The following is a 21365-nucleotide window of genomic DNA, read 5'->3' as shown; positions in this document are numbered from 1 at the left end:
GGCCCTCCACTGTCACAGAAGCACACCTGGTCCTCCACTGTCACAGATGCACACCTGTGACTCCTCAATCAAGGAAGACTACCTAATCCCCCACCATCACAAAAGAGCTCCTGGCCCTCCACCATTACAGAAGAGCACCTGGTCCTCAACTATCACAGACTTTTTTTGTGGAATATCTTTTTGGGCTACGATATAGAAGCTACTTGTCATCTTAGACTTCTGTCACTGTAATCAAATGGTATAGACTGCTTGCTTACTGACTGACTGACTGACTGACTTTGGTTGGTTGGTTGGTTGGTTGGGTTGGGTGTTGGGTTTTTTTGTTTTGTTTTTGTTTTTGTTTTTGTTTTTGTTTTTGTTTTTGTTTTGAGACAGGGTTTCTCTGGGTAGCCCTGACTATCCTGGACCTCTTTCTCTGTATAGACCAGGCTGGTCTCAAACTCAGAAATCTGTGTGCCTCTACCTTCACCTCCACCTCCCTAGTGCTGGAATTAAAGGCACACACCATCACTGCCTAACTAAGACTTCATAACTTCTAAAGAATAAGGGCTACAAGTTGGGCTCATGGATGGAGGCATATCATCCTAACACTTGGAAGGCTGAGATAGGAGAATGGTTGCTATCTCCAGGCCACAGAGTGAGAGCCTGTCTCAAAACAACAGGCTCTAGAGAAATGGCTTAGAGGGTAAAGCGTTTGCTATGCAAATGTGAGAAACTGAGTCCCCAAGACCCCTGTGAAAAGCTGCATAATACTTCGTATTCCTGTAACCCCAGCATGAGAATAATGCTGTCAGAACTCAGGCAGGCTAAACACATGGGGACATGCTTCCTCCACACACCCAAGATATGCTTTTTACGGTTTTTTTTCCCCTTGTGGATGGGTGGTGGTGGCTCATGCCTTTCATCCAAGCACTTGGGAATCAGAGGCAAGTAGATCTCTATGAGTTCAAGGCCAGCCTGATCTACAAAGTAAGTTCCAAGACAGCGAGGGCTACACAGAGAAATCCTGTCTTGGGGGAAAAAATTGTTGGGCTGCAGAGATGGGTCAGCATTAAAAGCACAGACTGCTTTTGCAGAAAACCTGGGTTTCATTCATGGCACCCACCAAGGTGAATTATAACTCCAGTTTCAGTGACTCTGATGCCCTCTTCTGCTTTTCATAGACACACAAGGTACACAGTACAAGCAGAATGTCCTCACACATTAAAAAAACAAAACTAGTAACAAGAAAGCCCCTAAAAAAAAACATTTTATTACATTACATATCTGTGTATACACACACACATACACAAACACACACACACTTGTGCCTGTATGAAGGTCAAAGAACAACTTGCAGGAGGTGGTTTTCTCCTATGATATGGGTCCCAGCAATTGAACTCAGTTGTCAGACTTGGTAGCAAGCACCCAAACCCACTGAGCTATCTCTCCTGCCCTGTCCTTTGTCTCTTATCCAAGCCTCTGAGTGAGTAAGTAGCTTAGGGCTCTGGGAACAAGAATGCTGTGCCCAAAAGGAGTCCTAGGGCCAGGCTGTGCAGATTCCAGGCTGAGGTCTGAAGCCCTGCTTTTGTCTCCTCAGGCTTTTGGGAACGCCAAGACAGCCCACAACAACAACTCTAGCCGCTTCGGGAAGTTCATCCAGGTCAACTACCTGGAGAGTGGCATCGTGAGGGGGTAAGTCACTCTAGTTGTGTGCCTTCGCCTTTCAAGCAGAGGCTGGAAACCAGGGCTCCCTGTGTGCTTAGCCAGTCCTCTGCCCCGAAGTACATTCCCATCTGAGTGTGGCGTCGAGGGTTTCAGGTCTGCGCAGTGAGGATCTTCTGTGACAGCCTTGACTCAGAACTGGCCACCGTGTAACAGCCTGCTTGCTGACCTTTGTAAGGTTTCTCTGAGGTGTCAGGTGTCACAGGCAGAATGGAGTATGGACCTCAGCATCAGCTGCATGTATGCCCCTCAGCTAGAGACAGTTCTGGAGAGCACTGTGATGTACTTGGTCCAGGGAAGTCCTAAGGGTAGCAGTCGCTGAGCAGAGGTGGAGCAGTAGAGTCATGGCTTGAGGGATAGATATGTGGAAAACTGCATGTATGCATAGATTGTGTGCATAGACAAACAGCAGCTTGGATGCTTACATGAATTCCTGGGTGGATGGTTAGATTGAGGGCTGTGGTCGAGTTAGTGGATGGGTGGATGATGTGTAGATGGGTGGATGAGCTGATGGATTTGTGGATGGATAGGCTGAGGATTTTGTGGGCGAGTTAGTGGACGAGTGGGTAGATGGGTGGGTACGTGGATAGGTTGGAAAATTTATGAACAGGTTTATAGATTGTTTTGTGAAGGAGGTAGTGCTTAGTTAATGAGTGAGCGGCTAGACTTGGTCTGGAGGGATCACTGGGGAGTGGGCAGTGAGTGGCCGAAGCCACGAGTAGATGAGTGGGTGGGTGGATGTGTGCACAGTTGGAGACATAGGTGGGTGGATAGATTTGTGGGTGGGTGGGTTGGCTCATGGGTGGGTTAATGGGGTGGCTCAGGGGATACAGAATGCTGAATAGTGATAGGTTGGGTTGATAAGTAAGTGAGCGGGTGGGTGGGTGGATACGTGGCTTGGCTCAGGGGATCTGTTGGTAAACAGAAGGGTCATGGGTCAGTAGATAGTAAATCAGGCAGACGTATAGGGCAGTGGGCACAAGTTTAGGCTGAGCAGCAGATCTTGACACGTGGATATGAGGTTGTGAGGCAGGGGTGAAGGTGACATTCTGTTGGGCCTACAGCCTAGTCACAGGCGTGTGTCACATGGCAGTAGATGTACTGTGAGTCTCTGCAGCACAGTGAGCTTTACCACAGTCCCAAGATTCAGACCCTTTTGTTGTCAAGGCTCTCTGTTATAATAATTTTATAAGTGATTGTTTTTACTTTATTCCAACTAGTTCCTAAGTAAATGAGACAGAGACTATAAGATTTATGTATCAAGCTTTAAGACACAATATCTGAGTAGTTATTAATCTATTCTAATCCTCTGAGCTAATCTGGCTACCTTTTAGCTAAAATCCCTGAGACACTTGCATTTCCTTCAGGCTCTCTGCTCCAGATGTGTTCTCATGGTGTCTCCTCAACTCTCTCGTCCAGAATCTTCTCCGTGCTCCCCGTGCTCCCTGTGCTCCCCTGGCTGAAAGTGGACCCGGCCCTGTTGTCTCCCCTGCTTAAGCATTCTATTGACGTTAGGAAAAATAAACGGGGAGCAGTGTTTAGGCTGCACTGGATGCACTGGACAGGAGGGTCTTAGAGTGAGCGGTGCAGTGCCCTGTCGAGATTGCAGCCAGACATGGAGACAGAGAGATCAGCATTTGGATGACATAAGAATACTCTTCACACAGTGCACAATAACATGACTCTGACAGTCATCTGCTGATAGTTCACACTGGTCATGGAAGGGAGGGGCTGAGCCTCTGGCATCTCTTCCTCACACACCCCCACACTGGGCAGGTTCTGCTGAGGATGCCGATTGAGAGCCCTTGATAAAGGTCGGGTTGGTTCTGGACCCTTGTGACTCAACATTCTCTGCTTGGCCTCAGCCCCCACATGCCCATCTGGGGTTCAGCTGTAGCATGAATTCTGCCACCTGAGCTGGGTGCCCATGTACACAGCTGGCACACATTCTCCATCATAACATCTGGATCATGGGCTATGAAAATCTCCTCTCTTTCCAGGTAATGAGAGTGTAAATTCTTGTGAGCTTTGGGGTCATTATTAGGGTAAATTCAGGCTACTGGAAGCCAACACTGCAGTACACTGGCAGTTGATCCCATAACCAAGATGACTGTTGCAGAGCTGACAGAGGGAATGTGTTCAAGAGAGTCAGGACCTGGCAGGGCAGTGAGGATGACATGGATCTTACCCTATTGTTAGACTGCCATACTGCTTCACACTTACAAATCATTTACTTTGGAATTTTCTGCTTCTAAATTTCCAAGCTTGGGTAACTAAAACCACTAAGACCGAACATGAAACCAGATAAAAGAAGTACTTAGCTAGGTCGCATGCACAGTCTGTCAGTACTGCTGGCCCTTACCTGTGGGTGCAACCTCGCTGCTGCAGGCTCTCAGCAAGTTCAGGGCTGATGGCCCTGGTGACTAGATCTTTAGATCAGCTCTTCTCCTCAGGGCTCAGAGGCTACCCTGCCGCTGGCCCACAACCCTGCCTTGCTCCAGTGTTGTTGATGGGTTCAAGAGAGGAATTCCTGTATTGATCGGCATCCATATTCTGGCCTAGTTTCCTGGCTTCTGGGGCTGCTACTGCCTTGTAGCACACGAGCTGCAACCCAGGGCTGCCTTTGCCCACTGTGTCTGCTCATATTTCTGTCACTGCTTCTTCACAAAGCCAAGGATCAGGGCACATCTGAGCATGGCCCAAGTTCCCCATTCCTGAAGTTTTAGCTTTCTTTGTGTGCAGATCAGCTCAGAGGGGCCTCTGCACTCACAGGACCCCTTGCTGGCCTCAGAGTTTTAAAACCAAAAATTAAGGGTGGGCTGCTCTTGCAGAGGATCTGAGTTAAATTCCCAGTACCCATGTGCAGCTCACACCTGACTGTAATTCCAGTCTCAGGGGATCCAACGCCCTCCATGGACACTGCACTCATGTGGTACATAGGTACACACAGGCAAAACACTGATACACATGAAACTAAATTAAATTCAAAATCTCAAAAACTGGGTTGTTGACTGGGGTGGAGCCCCTGCTTAGCATCTAAACAAGAAACCACCAAAAACTAGGGAAAGAGACCTGGACAGCTTGTTCCAGCAAGTGGTAACCTGTGTCCACATAGTTGGCCTGTCCTCTGCTGAGGCAGGGTGACCACCTACCCCTGGACACAAGGAGAAAAGCGGACATTGAGAGTCTGACCATATGAATCTGATTTTACGAGAGGGGGCAAAACTGAATGGCTAAGGCTAGAGAAGGAAGTGTTTGTGTGACCCAGCACTCAAGAGGCAAAGGCAAGGGGATTACAAGTTCTAGGCCAGCCTTGACCACCAAGAGTCAATCTGCGAGGAAAGCTGTGATTGACAGGTAACCTGGATCAGACTGGCCTTGGGCTGTCTAGGGCTGTCTTGATTTCCTCTCTAAGTTGCTATTGGTCATATTGGGGTTATACCTTTTTTAAAAAGGAACTAAAAAGCAATCTTTCTATTACCTACCTTATTTTAAATTGTTTTGAAATTATTTATTTTATGTGCATGGGTGTTTTGCCTGCATGCATGTCTGTGCACCATGTATATGTAGTACCCACAGAGGCCAGAAGAGGGTGTGTTAGATCTCAAGAAGCTAAATTTACAAATGGTTGTGAGCTGTCTTGTGGGTGCTGGGAATGGAACCCAGGTCCTCTGGAAGAGCAGCTACTCTTAAATGCTAAGTCTCTTCAGCTTCTTCGGAGGGAATCAAGAGTCTAGATAATGTCTTCAGAACCTGCCCTGCACTCTGAGTTTCCCCATAGGCCTGCAGGCTTAATGGCACTGTCCTACAGAGGCAGGCAGATCTCCCAAGAATTCAGGGCCAGCCTGGTCTACATACTGAATTCCAGGGCAGCCAGGAGCACATACATGTCTCACAACAACAGAAGATAAATAAAATTTAAAATCAGGCTCAGGTGGAGAAGTCCACAGACCAGTGGGTGTGGAGAAAGCTGGTTAGGACCCTTCTTTCCCATAGTGTTCTGTAGGGGCCTCATCAGGAACTACTGTACCCACGCTAGTGTATGGGAGGATTCCCAGAAAGTGCCTTAGATGGTGCCTGGAACACCACAGGTCCCCAGGGAACACTCATTGTTACTCCTGCAGCCCAAGCATCTAAGATGTGGCTTCACAAAGTCAGTGAGCAGCAGGGCTGGAAGATGCATGCATGCCTGTGCTTTGAGGGATATGCTCCACTCAGAACTGAAGATAGCCTGTCGAGGACCTAAGAGGTCTTGGGAGATGGCTAAGGTGCTAAAATGCTCTGTGACGTGAGCACCAGGGTTTGAATCCCCAGAATACACATGAAGGCTGAGCACTGGCGCTTGGCAGCTGCCTGTCATCCTCGTGCTCATGAGGCTGAGAGGAGAGGTCCCCAGAACAAGCCAGCCAACTAGACAGGCCAAATGGGTGAGCTCATTGAGACCTTGCCTAAGTATATAAGGTGGAAAAGGATCCAGAAAGACTTGAGACTTCCACATGCACAGATACCCACATACACACATGTAACAGTTCCCCCCCCACACACACAATGTAACCCACATACACACATGCAACAGCCCCCCCACAAACATGATATAACCAAAAGACTATGTGCTATATGTGGAAGGGTGTGTGTGTGATACACTGTGATGCCTGTGTACTCTGGATTCCATCCCTACTTCTTACCACAGACTATCAGTGCAGATCCGTGACTGGAAAGAGGGGCAAGACAGCTCAGCATCAAAACACCAGCTGTTCCTTCAGAGGACCTCTGAGAATTGGTTCTCAGCACTCACATGGCAACTCACAACATCTGTAACTGTAGTGCCAAGGGACATGACGCCCTCTGCTGGCCTCCTCAGTCACCTACATGTACAAACATACAAATACACAAACACAGAAGATTCAAAATAAAAACAAAATATTAAAGTAAATACTTAGAAAATGTCAAAATAGTTGTAGTCCCTAGTGTTTGGAGATGAAGGGGACTCAAGCTGCATCAGTGTCAAGCCTGGGCTTCAAGGACACTGCAGTCCCTGTCCCCATACCTCATGGGTCCCCTGAACTGAACTGGAAGGAAGAGTAACTCTAGAAAGGCAAACGGTATGGATGCAGCCAGGGACCTTTGTGTCAGATGTCCCTGCTCTTCAGCAGAGGGGAGAGTGGGAGCAGCCAGGGCCATGGTTCAGTGGGTAGAGCACTGGCCTTCCTAACCTGACAACCAGAGTTCCATAGCCACAAACCCATGTGAAAAGCCAGTTGTGCTGTTATCTGTTGTCCCCACACTCTACAGAGAGAGATGGGATTCAGAGAAGACAGAATCAGCCAGAAGCTGCGAGCTAGACAGCCCGTACTGTGCAGAGCCACAAACAGGTGCATGCAATTCCAGTTAGCTGTCCTTGTCACCTGACTGCCAAGAGTCAATCTGTGAGGAAAGCTGTGATTGACAGTTAGCCTGGATCTGACTGGCCCTGGACTGTCTGGGGCTTGTCTTGATTTCCTCTAAGTTGCTATTGGTCAAAGTGTTTATCCCACCAGTCTAGGACAAATATTCTGCCTCAACAAGGGAGGAAACAAGGCATTCCCAGCCACCCCCATGCATGCCATACGTGTTACTCTCACACTGTAGATGGACACACTTCATCAAGTGAGGGAATGGGTGCAGTGCAGCTGTAGAGTGCCTGCCTGCTGAGTGCAAGGACCGCCTTGTGCTTTCATGAACAACAGCACAGAGCTCAGTAGTCAGACCAACAACCCAGGAAGAAAACAGGAAAGACTGAAACACAAGACACAGGACCATGCCTGCATACAGAGGGAGCTCCAGGATGACCAAGGATACACGGAGAAAACTTGACTTAAAAAAAAAATTAAAAAAAAATAAAAACCAGGGTCAGGAGTACAGCGCAGAGTCCTTAATGTGTGAAGCCAGATCCTTCACCAGAGAAAAGAAACAAATCAAACTTTACAGTCAGCGCTTTAACTTCATTTGAGTGTGTGTATGCACACATGCTTATGTGCAGGTAGTTGGGACAACCTTCTGGAGTTGACTTCCTTCTTCCACCCTGTGTGTCCCAGGTGACAGCTCCGGCACTGCCAGCGGTACCAAGCTCAGGCATAGGCCTGGGGAATTAAAGCAAGACTCAGACTCGGTGCCAAAACTTTTACTGGGCAGGTTCAATATATACACCAAGCCAGGGAAGGAAAATACAAACTCAGGAAAAAGCAGGAACTCAACTGGGGGCAATAGGATGTCAAGTGTAAATTTCCTTCCTGGGGCACCATGCCTTAGGATGTTTTGATCCTAGAGAAACCGCAGAATGATATTTAGTAGACAGCAGCATATGGAAAGGCTCAGCCAGGGTATAGCAGCCCCCTGTTTTTATTTTATAGGTGAATAGCATCTGTCTTAGGTCACCTTCCATCAATACCAATTACCCATCAATGGGAATCTCTGTCAGCCTCGGGGCCCCTGTCTTAGGTAGGTAAGGACTGCAAAGGAGTTGCCCATCATTGACTAACTGTTCTTGGTAAAGGCTGAGCCAAACCTGGGCAGAAGGGTTCTCTCATGCCAGCAACACGAGCACCTGCTTAGTAACTGCCTGGGACTGGATCTTCTGTCTGTGAAATCGGCAAAGAAATATCAATCAAGTTGTGGCTGCCCCAAAAGCTAGGACTCCCAGAGACGAGGACCTCTAGCCCATCCTTTAAGGAGCCTTCCGGCCAGTTTGAGTCCTGGTAGAAACTTCTCTCCATAGAGAGGCTGCACACAAGCAACATTAATATTAACATAAAGAAATTGTTGATTTCTCATAATTAGCAGCAGCTTTTCTAGTAGTCTTGTTGGTAGGAACTATGACCGGCCAAGTCAAGCTGCTTATCCCCATTGACATCAGAACTGGGGGGGTTCTTCACAAGGCTCCAGTAGATCTCCACTTGGGCAAGGCTGCGTAGTGACAGGGCGCACACAACTCTCAGGAATCCAAACAGGACTTTCAGCATCTTTAGGAAAAACACAAACAGAACCTCTCACTCTGACTAACACAGGGTCAGGGCCTTTCCATATACCTGATGACAATTCTTTCCATTTCACTAAGCCCAGTGCCTTCTGGGCTCGTTTCCAATGTCTGCTGCAGACAACGCATCCTTATCCACTAATAAAAAATTTAAAATATATAAAATAAAGGATAATCTTGCATGAGGTAAGGTAAACTCCCCCTTTTTTGTTTTTTCAAGATAATTTTTTAAAGTTAAATGTGTTCTTTCTACTATAGCCTGGCCTTTAATGGCTGAGCCATCTCTCCAGCCCTGAGTTACTAATTAAACCAACTTCCTATTATCAAAGTTGCAAATTTTTAATCATACCCAGTAAACACTTTTTTAACATAAAACAATGAAACAAAAACAGACAACAGATTGGCGCACCAAGGACAGACAATAAACAAGAAAAGCAGAACTAAGGATTTCTCCAGTAGGAGCCTGAGAGAAAGCAGGACACATCCCAGGAGGGCTCTGAAACAGTCTCTTCTTTCTCTGTTGCTAACACAGCCTGAGAGAGGACAACTGCTCTTCTAACCCCCCCCCCCCATTTTCAAGGTCTAAATTTTCATCTCCTTTTTAGGAGGCGTCACACAAAGCCTCAACACTCCCGAGGTACTCTCTTTTAGTACCTGGGAATTTGCTTTGGCTAGATTTTCTATTTTAGCCCATGCTTCTCGCTCTTTCATTTTTAGCTTCTCTTTGAGTTTCTCTGCTTTGAACTGCTGGGTGTAGTCATTGAAGAGTTTCTGGTTCATCTCCATGAAGTTTCAGAGCATTGTATATCAAGCCGTGTATTGTCTTGTTCCAGTGGGTCTCTGAGTTGCGGTATAAGGATGGAAACATGATGGGCAGAATTTTCACTGCACTGTCGCTGATTGAACTCACGATGTACTCATTATTCCAGAAATAGAGTGCCCGCTCTGCCACCTGAAAGTGAGGGCTGGAAACACATTTGACTGTCAGAAAAGAGGCTTCATGATCTTCACAAATTCTGATGGTTCAATTACATCTAAAATTTCTTCTAGTTCATTTAAGAACATTACTTCTTTTGGACTGAGTCTTTGGCCAGTATTTGAGAAGTGTCATTACCACTGGTTCAGTGAGGGTGCTGTTCTTCTCTAAAAACTGCATGTCACAGTACGCCAGCTTGGGATGGTAGACACTCAGGAGCCTCACTTTGTATAAGGGCAGCAACACCTTCAACAGGAAAATCCTGTGCTCTTCCTTTAGTGGTAAGGCAAATCCATTAATTATACTTCCCAGGATCTCCAGTAATTCTGCTATGCCATTGTGGTACTCTGTCTCATAGATAAACCTATAAGATATATTACTGATCTGTTTCCTGATGTAAGCGCGCAGGCCTAAGAACTTCACATAGATTCTGTGCAGGGTCATTTTCAGAAAATCTCTCTCCCGAGGATCCTCACTGTCAAAGAGTTATAGAAGCTGCAATACAAACTTCTGATCAATATATTTCTTTGCTATATTGGGCTGGAAATCTGGAAACTCTAAAATTCTTAAGAGAAATTTATAAACAAGTTGCGGATGTGGCCAGGCTGCTTCTAACGTTGATTCATCTCCTCCTGGGTGGAATTCTGCTCCCGTAGGATTGGAGGAGGGTGGCAAGGTTCGGAACATATTAACTGCAAACATGTAGATAGCTTCGGGGTAAATGGGCTCTGTGATCATGTTCTGGTTGTAAGTGATATGTTCCACCATTTCGCTTAGCGCAGCTCGCTTTACTTCTTTCCACTTCAGGTCACTCAGTGGGTCAGAACCAAAGTCAAAGAGGACACAACACTGACATAGCTTCTAGATGAAAAGCTTCTCTTGACCCGCAGGAGGAACATCTTGTAAAGATGGGAATTTTCGAAGTTCTCTATTATTGCTGGCATTAAACAGTGACGAATTCTGCCGTTTGCCTTTCTTCACAGGGACTATGATTGGCTGAGGGACTGGTACTTTTATTTTAGTAGGTGTCGAAGACTGGACAGCTCCGAGGCTGTTTTTCCTGCTGGCTATCTCTACTTCTGCTGTATCTTGTCCTTCTTTTGAACCTTTTCTACTTTTTACTAGTTTTGGTGATTCTTTCTCTTTCTTGGTTTTATTCGGTATGGCTGGTGTGGACCACGGCCTCTGCAGCTCCTGCAGCCGCCCGCCACCACTGCTGCTGCAGCAGCAGAATTGCCTCCAGCCTGGCCATCGTGCCATCCCAGCTGCCACTGCCGCCATCAGGGGACTGAGTAGCTCATCCTCTCTCGCTTCCCCTTTTCCAGGCTCCCCTTCCAATTTTTTGACCTTGCATTTCTTCAATTTTTCCTTTTCTAAAATTCCTCCCTCATCCTCAGAACTGGAGCTATTCTCCACCTCATGCAAGGATTTCTTGGCTGCATCATCCTGTGCCGCTACTTGTAGGGAGGAACTCCTAGTTCCCATGACACAATCAAAACGATCAAACTCTCTTAGTGCTACTTACTACTTTCAGTTTGATCCCACACCGCTTCTCCAATACGTTCCACTCACTGAGCTGGCCAGCCAGCCCCCGTAGTACCGAGCTCGGGCGTAGGCCTGGGGGATTAAAGAAAGACTCAGACTCGGGTCATCCGTTATGAGAGAATGCCAAAACATTTACTGGGCAGGTTCAATATATATATACACCAAGCCAGGGAAGGAAAAATACAAACTCAGGAAAAAGCAGGAACTCAACTGGGGGGGCAATAGGATGTCAAGCGTAAATTCCCTTCCTGGGGCACCATGCCTTAGTCAGGATGTTTTGATCCTAGAGGAACCACAGAATGTTATTTAGTAGACAGCAGCATATGGAAAGGCTCAGCCAGGGCATAGCAGCCCTTCAGGGTCCTACACCAGGCACCAAACTGAGAGGCAGACATGGCAGCCACTGCCTTTACATGCTAAGTTACCTCATGAGCCAAAGTGACACTTTAAATATGAGCTGTCTGTTGTCATCCTGTCGGGGAACAGCCAGGGCATGAAAATCGCCACTGAGCTTACACTGGAGTAGCAGATGACTGAAACACCTTGACCGGCTTCCTGAGGATCTTGCTGGTGTCCCCCCTCAACATTTTGCTCCCTTCACCTGCCCAGACTGCTCTGCCTGTCAGGTTTCTGTGTACCACGCTCAGCAGTGTCTGCCCAGGTCATAGTGGTCAGCTGATTTCCTGCTTCTTAGTTTGAAGCCGGATCAGGGGTGATCTTCAGGGCATTTGTAGGTAGCTATTTATGTATTAACATGCACCAGGCAAGCCGGGCAGTGGAGGCACACACCTTTAATCCCAGCACTTGGGAGGCAGAGGCAGGCGGATTTCTGAGTTTGAGGCCAGCCTGGTCTACAGAGTGAGTTCGAGGACAGCCAGGGCTACACAGAGAAACCCTGTCTCCAAAACAAAACAAAACAAAAAAAATCAACAACAACAACAACAAAAAACATACACCAGGCAGCACCATGGTCCCATTTTCTAGGCCAGAGCAGAGATGTGGGTGAGGAATGTGGCTCCATTGGTAGAGAGGCCACCTAGTGCCTGTTAAAGCACAGGGCCTTGTGTTCTACCCTGAGCAGTACAGATATCCTGCATGGTGCATGCCTGTTATCCTAGCATGCAGAACAAATAGTTAATGAGAAGCAGGAGCTCAAGACCAAATTCAGCTACACAGTGAAACTCACATACCAGAAGAAACGGGGTCTCAGCTCAGCAGAGAGTGTGGGTAGCTGCATGTATAGCTGGGTTCCATGCCTCATCCCAGCACTCAGAAGATTCAGGGAAGGGGTCAGGCATCTCCTCTTTCTCTTCTATGCAGCAAGTTAGAGACAAACCTGGGCTATATGAAAACCTGGGTGAAATGGAGGAAGAAAGAACAGCATACACTATCCAAGTGAAGGCCTTGGCTTAGACATAAATAAGGGCCCTAGAACCCTACAGTAAAGAGCTGGGCGTGCCTCAGGAGTGCAGACCTGCCTAGAATTGCCCAGTGAGGCTCAAAAGGGAGGCTCAGTGCTAACAGTGTTCCCTTTAAATTTATGCTTCTTGATTTCATCATCAACTACAGTTGAAGCCAAAAACTCAAGAAATATCAACACTAAAATGTAATATCTTATTTTTCCCTTTTTTTCTTTTATGACAGAGCTGTTGTGGAAAAATACCTTCTTGAAAAGTCTCGCCTGGTTTCCCAGGAGAAGGATGAGCGGTAGGGCATAATTTATTTCTTCTGTCTTAATGAGTATGAGTGTGTTGCCTGAGTGTCTGTAAGTACACTGCCTGTATGCCTGGTAACCTGGGAGGTCAGAAGAGGGCACAGGGGATTGTTAACCAGCATGTGGGTCCTGGGAACTAATGTAGGTCCTCTGTAAGACCAGCCAACTCCAACACTCGGATGTGGTATTTGGCCCTCACAGGGTGAAGTAAGTGTTGTGGGCCTCTAAGTGGAAGCCGTGGTCGGAATCTAAGCTTCCCCTCTCCTTCGGTTCCACACACTCGCTGCTGTGGGTTCCAACCCTGTACCCACTACAGCCCACTCTGAGACGATGCCCCAGGCTATTCAGTGTCATCTGGAAATGTATCCTGGTAACACCTCAGAGCTGGCACAACTGCACAGTCTGTGATCCAGCACTTAGATGCTGAGGCAGGAGGATCTCAGGTTCCAGGCCAGGCTGAGCTTAAAGGTGAGGCCCTGTCTCCTAGCAGCACACCAGTGTCAACTAGTTAGTGAGACTCCTGTCCCAGCTCCACTCACCTGAGAATCTCCCACTTTCTAAGAATACTTAAAACTTTGATATTTTTTATTAAGGCAGGGTTTTTCTGTGTGCCCATGGTCTCCTTGAACTCACTTTGTAGACCAGGCTAGCCTCAAACTCACAGAGAATCTCCTGCCTCTGCCTACAGAGTGCCTGGTGTTTTAGGTGTGCACCATCACATTGGCCATTACTGTTTTTTGTAACTATATTTTTATATGTTTGTGTGTGTGTGTGTGTGTGTGTGTGTGTGTGTGTACGTGCATGTGCATTATGTGGTCAAAGGACAACTTGGAAGTCAGTTCCCTCTTTCTGTCAAATGTGTCCCAATGATTGAACTTGGGTCCTCTGGCTTGGCAACTGGTGCCTTCACCAGCCGAGCCATACCTCCCACCCTGTAACCTTTTGATGTACCCTTTCCTCTGCTGTGGTCCTGGCTAGGCACTGACTGTCTCTCTCCGCTGGTCACCCACAGGAACTACCATGTGTTTTATTATCTCCTGCTGGGTGTCAGTGAGGAGGAGCGCCAGGAATTTCAGCTGAAACAGCCTCAAGACTATTTCTACCTCAACCAGGTAAACAGCTACAGCCATGGCGCCACCACTGTGCCCAAGGCTGTCTGCCACAGAGAGGTCAGAGGCTGCCAGCCTGGCCCTGCTCGGCCCTAGCCCAGCCCTGAGCACACACACACAATGACTGCCATTCATTCCCAGCCCTGGCTCTCCTCCTGTCCATCCTGAGTCACCCTGCTCTCTCCCCTCCCTCCTGGCCGGAAGTGCCCAAGTGCCCACGCCTTTTATTTTTCAGCATAACTTGAATATTGAAGATGGAGAAGATCTCAAACATGACTTTGAAAGGCTTCAGCAGGCCATGGAAATGGTGGGCTTCCTACCCGCCACCAAGAAGCTGTAAGTGGGCTGCTGAGCCGCCTATGACAGCCAGTTCCTCTGCAGAGCTGACTGCCAGCTCCATAGAGAGTAGGTGGTGTCCCATATAGAACAGAGGTGAGGGCTGTAGCCATGAGCTGGGAGGCAGCTGTTCCGACAGTTGAAGATGTGCACAGCTGCCATCCTTACACCAGAGAGGCTTTGGGCATGAAGGTCGTATGTTCAACCTCTGCTGCATAGTGAAGCCTAATCTCAAAGAAATAAAGGCAAAATAGAGATGATTGAAAGTTCAACACCAGCCCGATCTCCATAGTGAGTTCAAGACCAGCCAGAGCTAAATAAAACTCTGTCTATTAGCAAACACAAGCAAGCAAAAAAGTTTAAGTTTGCATAATGTGGTGTAGATACTTTCAGTGCTTGAGAAGATGTCAGGTAAGACTAGCCTGGGCTACATAGCTTGATCCCCCTAAACCCAGCAGGACTAGAGTGCCATAGGTAGCAGGTGTGAACCCTGGGTTCTGTCTGCAGCACTGTCTGAGCCAAGTGTGATGGCACTGGCAGCGGGACTGGGAGTGGGTACAGGAGTGTGAAGTGGAGAGCACCCTCAGCCAGGCTACACAAAGCTCTACAGCAGAAACAGATACAGATGACGCAGACTGCAGTAACCTCTTCCTGTCCCAGGATCTTCTCTGTCCTCTCAGCCATCCTGTACCTTGGCAATGTCACCTACAAGAAAAGAGCCACAGGCCGGGATGAAGGCCTGGAGGTTGGGCCACCAGAGGTGTTGGACACCCTATCCAAGCTCCTGAAGGTACCTCCTGTCTCCACCATCCTTTCTTGCTCTTGTTTCCTGGCTGCACAATGGGGCAGCCTGCCTAGCCCAAGACAGTGGCAGCCTCTCACTACAGGGGACAAGTGGGGAACTTCTGTCTGCTGCCTGCTTCCTCGTGTCATCTCTGAGAAGTCCCCTTCTTGCTGTTCTCTGTGTCTGTCTGTGTGTATGTGTGTCTGGCTACATACACTGTGTAGTAGGAGAGGTGCTGGGTTCTACTCTTCCAGAGGGTGGAGCTCAGACCTTAGCACCCTCACATCTGCTGTGACTGCAGCTCCAGGACACTGGAAGCCACTGCCTGCTTTCCAGGGTCTCCTTCATTCACGTGAACATAGCCACACACACAAAATTAAATGTAAAGAAATGAAACCATTTTTTTCTGGGCTGAGGCTGTAACTCTGGTGACAGAGGGCTTGTCTAGTGTGCACAAACCCTCTGTTGCATTCTAGCACCACATAAACCTGATGTGCTGGCACACACTTGTCAGCCCTGCACTTTCAGGGAGATAAGTTCAGGGCCAGCCTGAGCTCTGTGAAACCCTGTCTCCAAAAAAACACAAATTGGGGGCTGGGGATGCTCAAAAGGCAAGAGCACTGGCTGCTCTTCCAAAGGACATAGGTTTGAATCCAAGCACCTATATGGTACTCCACAACCAATCCCAGCAACCTGACACCCTCTTCCGGCAGGCTCAGGCATCAGGCATGCATGTGGTACACATATAGATATTTAGACAAAATACCCATGTACACAAGTTTTTTAACAACTAAATTTAAAATACAGAGTTTGGGGTTAGATGTGGTGGCACAGGCCTGTTATTCTGGCCACCCAGAGACTGAAGTAGGAGGCTCTAAGTTCAAAACCTACCTAGGTACCTCAGTGATGACCCCTGACTCAAAATGAGTATGACAGACTGGGGATGTGGCAGTGACAGATCCTGTGTCCCTGTCACTCTATCAAACTCATAAGCCTGCATATGCAAATACAGCTGGGTGCAGATGTGAAGTGTGAAATCATGTTCCTATTTCATGTATAGCCAGTCTCTGCTGGTTCTCACCTGGGGAGACTTTTGTGTCGAGTAAGAAAATTGTTCATACAACTGGGCACACTCCTGACACCTAGTGGCTGGAGGTTGAAGTACTGCCCCAGCCTTTGGTGCAGAGCATGACTAGTCCAAGGGTTTCCTTTTTTAAAAACAAAAGAACACTGCTGGTGACAGAACTGCAGGGCCTGGAGCCGACTAGATGAATCTTCAGTCTTGTGCTGCTGAACCAGTGAGGTCTATTGCTCACCCTTCTGGGTTTTTTATTTATTTTTTACAGTCTCACTCTAGCTGGCCCAGAACTCAGATCTGCCTGCCTCACCTCCTGAGTTCAGGGATTAAAGGCATACACCACCACAAATGGTCTTGTGAGGGGTTTGCCTTTAGGTTTTAGTTAGTTAGTTAGTTAGCTAGCTAGCTAGTTAGTTGGTTAGTTAGTTTTAATGTTACTTACCTGCTTATTCTTGAGACAGGTATGAGCTCACTATGTAGTTTTGGCTTGCCTGGATCTCACTGTGTAGACCAGAGTGGCCTTGAACTCAGAGATCCACTGGCCTCTTCATCCCCAGTTCTGGAATTTAGAGTAAGCCACCATACTTTGGGAACTGGTTGTTTATTTTTGTTTCTTAAGATTTTTTTCACTGTGTGTGTACATGTAGGTGTGTTTATGTACGTAGTAGGCAGGAGGGTGCCAGGTTTTTCGGAGGCCCTTCCCAGTCTGGCCTCTGCTGTTGATCCTGCCTCCCCTAGTTCTCTAGACAAGTGCCTCACCTTCCCACCCTTCTCTCCCAACCCTGGAAATAGGTAAAGCGGGAGACCCTGGTGGAGGTCCTAACCAAGAGAAAAACGGTTACGGTCAATGACAAACTCATCCTGCCTTACAGCCTCAGTGAGGTGAGTGTGAGCCCAGGCCAGGGCTTCAGCCCTGCAGAACCAGAGCCACGTGGGCAGCTCCTGCCAAGCCACAAAGCAGAAGCATCCAAACAGTCCCTTCTTCTGCACACACACACCAGAGAGCTTGATGTATAAGTTGGGTACAGTGTGAGGTTAGCAGTAATGCCTCATCAGAAAAGACTAGAAATAACAACCGCAGCGCACCAGTCACAGGGGCATGGCCTCATGGCTCAGAGTACAGATGTCTTCTACAGTTCGCATTCTCATTTTAAGAAGTCTTTTTCAGCTTATGTTAACTGCCAACAGTTACTTTTTTAAAAAAATTGGTTAAAGACAATTTTACTCTATACCATAGGCAGGCCTTAAACTCGGAACAACTTCCAGGGTGACCAGAGCATGCCACTGTGCCCCACTGCCCAGACCATCACTAGATAGCATTATTCTTCATTGAACTCAGGCACTGCAGTACAGGGCAGAGCTTGAAGACTGAGTGATAGTAGGCAGGTAGCAGTTCACCCCTAGACCCACTGGATAACTACATGAACCTGACCCAGATGAGGTGCAGGATCTCAAGATGCATCCAGGCTGCATCACAAGTGCTCAGAGTTTTTTAAAGTAGAGTTGTTAATTTCTGGAATTTTCTGGTCGAGGTAGCTCCAGATATCCGAAAGTGTAGATAAGTAAGGGGCCAGAAATGGAACCTGAGGCATTCCCTCAATGTTTCCAGATGCTCAGTGGCCATGCCACGCCAGCATGCTCTGAAACCTGTCCCCCAATTAGGTTTTGTAAATAAAGTTTTATTGACATCGCCATACTCATCATTTACATCCGGTCCAGTGCTGCTTCTGGCTGCAGCTGCAGTGCTTAGTAGCTACAACAGAGCCCTTTAGACCCCAAAAGCTGAGAGCATCAACCACTTGCCTTGTTTGAGAAAGAGGTGACTGACCCCTGTGCTTGAGGTGGCCTTTCTGTGACCCTCAACCCATAGTTCTCTGTGCCATCCTCTCCATTTGCTGTTCTCTTCCTGGTACATTTCCCTTAGCTCTTGACATGTCCAGAGCATTGTGGCTTGCAAATTGAATTTGGACGGCACCAGGAAAGGACCTGATAGCAGGGTGTGGGAAACCTCCTATAGGAACCCTGCCCAAGGGAATCAGCCTACATTTCCAGCAGGGACCATGGACAGTGAGCCTTTGTGGGCCAAGGTACCTCTTGACATGACTTGACCTCTCTGCAGTGTACCCAATCCATGTGTGGCTCAGATGTCCCCCAGAGAGGCTGTGTAAGTGTCCCCAGCAGAGGCAGCAGTTGGAGGCAGATGTCTGCATGCATGGGTAGAGGGATAGAGTAGGCACTCCTACAGGAGTTCTGAGAAGCACTTCCTCAGTAGTTCCACGGCCATGTGGGCGGCATGCCATACCATGTGCCCATGCTGTGTGCCCATGCTGTGCTGCAGCCCCAGGCTCTAAGCCTCCTCGGCTTCTATGTCCTGGGGCCAGGGTAGGATTAAGCAGACTTCAGCAGGAAGAAGGTGAAAACCCTGGTTGAAGGCTAGGGATGGCACAGTCATAACATACCTGTACATGAGACCCCAGATTCAGAGCCTTATAACACCTGTGACAAGCCAGCTGTGGTGACACGCATCTGCAATCCCAGCCCATGATGGGGTAGAGGCAGTAGGATCAGTTGTTTAATTATCCTTGGCTACATGGCAAGTTTGAAGCCAGCCTGGGCTACGTGAGACTTTGTCTATAAAAATAAGACAAAACTAGGTCCTGACTGTCAGCTCCAGAGCCTGCCCCTGGCATGCTTGCCCTCCCCAGGTAAGAAACCCTCTGTCCACAGGCCGTAACTGCACGGGACTCCATGGCCAAGTCTCTGTACAGTGCCCTGTTTGACTGGATTGTGCTGAGGATCAACCACGCCCTCCTCAACAAGAAGGACATGGAAGAGGCTGTTTCCGTGAGTGGCCAGGCCCTGAGCTGGGCAAGAATAAACCCTGACCTTGGAACAAGCCATGGGGGCTAGGAACCCGTGGAATCTCTGCAGACACCAGAGCTGGCAGAGGACTCTTATCCTCTACAGCAGCAGTTCTCACCCTGTGGGTCCTGGATCAGATCTCCTGCATGTCAGGTGTCTACATTACAGTTCCTAACAGGAGCAACATGACAGTCATGAAGCAGCAGTGCAATAATTGTATGGTTGGGGTCACCACAACACGAGGAACTGTAGTAAAGGGTCACAGCATTAGGAAGGGTGAGAACTTCTATTCTACAGAAACCCAGGCCTCTTCACTCCATGCCTGGAAGTGTGATAAGCTAGGTTTCACCCCCAGCAATGCCAGCATGCGGGCTCCGGGCTCTAGGTTCCACCCCAATACTTACTGGATATGTGCAGGCCTGGTTCCATCAAGAAGTAGTAAAGGAACCATTTGTAAAGAACAGTGGGTACCAAGCTGGTCAGGACAGCACATCCCCACTTATGTAGCCCCTCTCAGGGGGCTAGTCTTCCCAGGAGGCCCTGGCTGTAACCACACCTTGTCTCCTAGTGCTTGTCCATTGGCGTCCTGGACATCTTTGGGTTTGAGGACTTTGAACAGAATAGCTTCGAGCAGTTTTGCATCAACTACGCCAACGAGCAGTTGCAGTACTACTTCACCCAGCACATCTTCAAGCTGGAGCAGGTGAGAGCAGACACCTATTCCCCACCCCAGCCCAGCCATCACCCTGAAAGTCAGCGGTGTCCCTTAGTATCAGTGGGCAGGGCCTGGGGACCACAGGTTCCTAGACTTCAACGCTATGTCTTTGAACTCGGTGCCATGCTCAGCTGTCTCTGCAGCAAGGCAGCAGTGTGCACATTCTGTCGTGTCATTTGTGTGAGTCTCCAGGTGATCAGAGCATGTCCCCGTGTTCTTTTCCTTTTACCATGTTAGCCTTTCTGAGGAGGCAGGACTCACAGGAATGGGAGGCAGCCACATGCACATTCTGCCTCCTCTGAGGCTCTGTCCCACTTACACACCTACACTCCAACCTCCTGACCCCACCCCACCCCTCGGGCTCTGTAGACCTGCTTTCTGTCTTTATATATTTGGTGACACTCCAGTCCTTGGTCAGTAGAGTCATACAGTGTTCATTCACTTTTGCACTGACTTAGGAGAATGGCCTCCCTGTTCAAGTGTCAGCATCCCATTCCTATGTAAGGCTGAATAATATTCCAGTGCATGGCTGGACCATGTTGAATTTATGCAGTCACCCATGGCTTTTATATTTTTGGCTTGTAAAAACACATGTACAAGTCTCCAGTCACCCAAGAGGAGAGTTTCTGGAGCCTGCCACAGCTTTCTGAACTGTCTGAAAGACCATCCTTCTGTCCAATTTATAGGGCACCATTTCTCCATTGTTCACATAGCCTGAGGGGATCCATGGGGCTAGACCTGGTTTCTCCTCTGGGTCATACACACTGCCACACTAGCCCTAGCATCTTTCTGCATTGCAACGAAAAGTTGAGAACCCAGATGGACGCCAACTTACTTGCTCAAATGGAGAAAGTTTCTCCTTGCCTGCTTTGAGACTAGGTCTCATGCAGCCCAGGCTGGCTTTGATCTCATCGTTAGTGAAGATGGCTATGAACTCCTGGTTCTCCTGCCTCAGACTTCTCTGAGTACTGGGTGACAGGTGTGCACCACTCTTAAGTCCTGCCGCTGGGACAAGAATGAGCAGAGCCAACTCTAAAGCATGCACTTTGCTGGTGTTGGCAATGGCTGACTTACGCGTCCTGTCTTCCTTGCCCGTGGCTTTGCTCTTTGTTGCATGCCATCCTTCCTCCCTGCGATGCATAGGGGAAACTGAGCCTGAGAATGTTAGAAAGAAGTCTGCTTACTTCATGGGCTGGAGGCTGTTAGGTCCCTGCTTCAGCAGGTGAGGTTCAAGCTAGAAAGCATGTGACTAGACCAGGACAGAGCTGCCATGGCAGGAACACTTGTCGCTGGGCTCTCAGAAGGCCAGATGGACAGGAATTAATTCATCCTTGGGTATGTAGTGAGCGCGAGACCAGGCTGGGCTCCATAAAAATGCCCCAGCGCTGTGCATTACTCAGCACGTGTGGACAGGTATGTTTATATGGATGTATGTTCCCTCCCACATGGTCAGCACTTATCCAGGGACCGTGAACAGTCCATGCATACATACATACATACATACATACATACATACATACATACATACAT

The 21365-nt window shown here is 48.2% G+C and overlaps 1 protein-coding gene and 1 pseudogene across 16 annotated transcripts in view; one reads left to right on the top strand and one right to left on the bottom strand.

The window, feature by feature from the left end:
• Myo9b (myosin IXB) overlaps positions 1–21365 on the top strand; it is a 74798-nt gene that overhangs the window by 22142 nt on the left and 31291 nt on the right. For all 16 annotated transcript variants that reach the window (XM_028784816.1, XM_028784814.1, XM_028784810.1 and 13 more), the window contains exons 2-9: positions 1580–1674; positions 12882–12944; positions 13964–14063; positions 14296–14396; positions 15057–15186; positions 17051–17140; positions 18986–19102; positions 19689–19823. In XM_028784816.1, the coding sequence (XP_028640649.1) occupies positions 1580–1674; positions 12882–12944; positions 13964–14063; positions 14296–14396; positions 15057–15186; positions 17051–17140; positions 18986–19102; positions 19689–19823 (831 nt within the window). The remainder of the gene's footprint in view (positions 1–1579; positions 1675–12881; positions 12945–13963; positions 14064–14295; positions 14397–15056; positions 15187–17050; positions 17141–18985; positions 19103–19688; positions 19824–21365) is intronic.
• On the bottom strand, positions 9299–10592 carry LOC114636725 (annotated as a pseudogene).

This window comes from Grammomys surdaster, unplaced genomic scaffold, assembly GCF_004785775.1.
Source record: "Grammomys surdaster isolate TR1022 unplaced genomic scaffold, NIH_TR_1.0 124836, whole genome shotgun sequence".
Taxonomy (NCBI): domain Eukaryota; kingdom Metazoa; phylum Chordata; class Mammalia; order Rodentia; family Muridae; genus Grammomys; species Grammomys surdaster.
The sequence above is the reverse complement of the archived record's forward strand: the minus strand, read 5'-3'. Positions and strand labels throughout refer to the sequence as shown.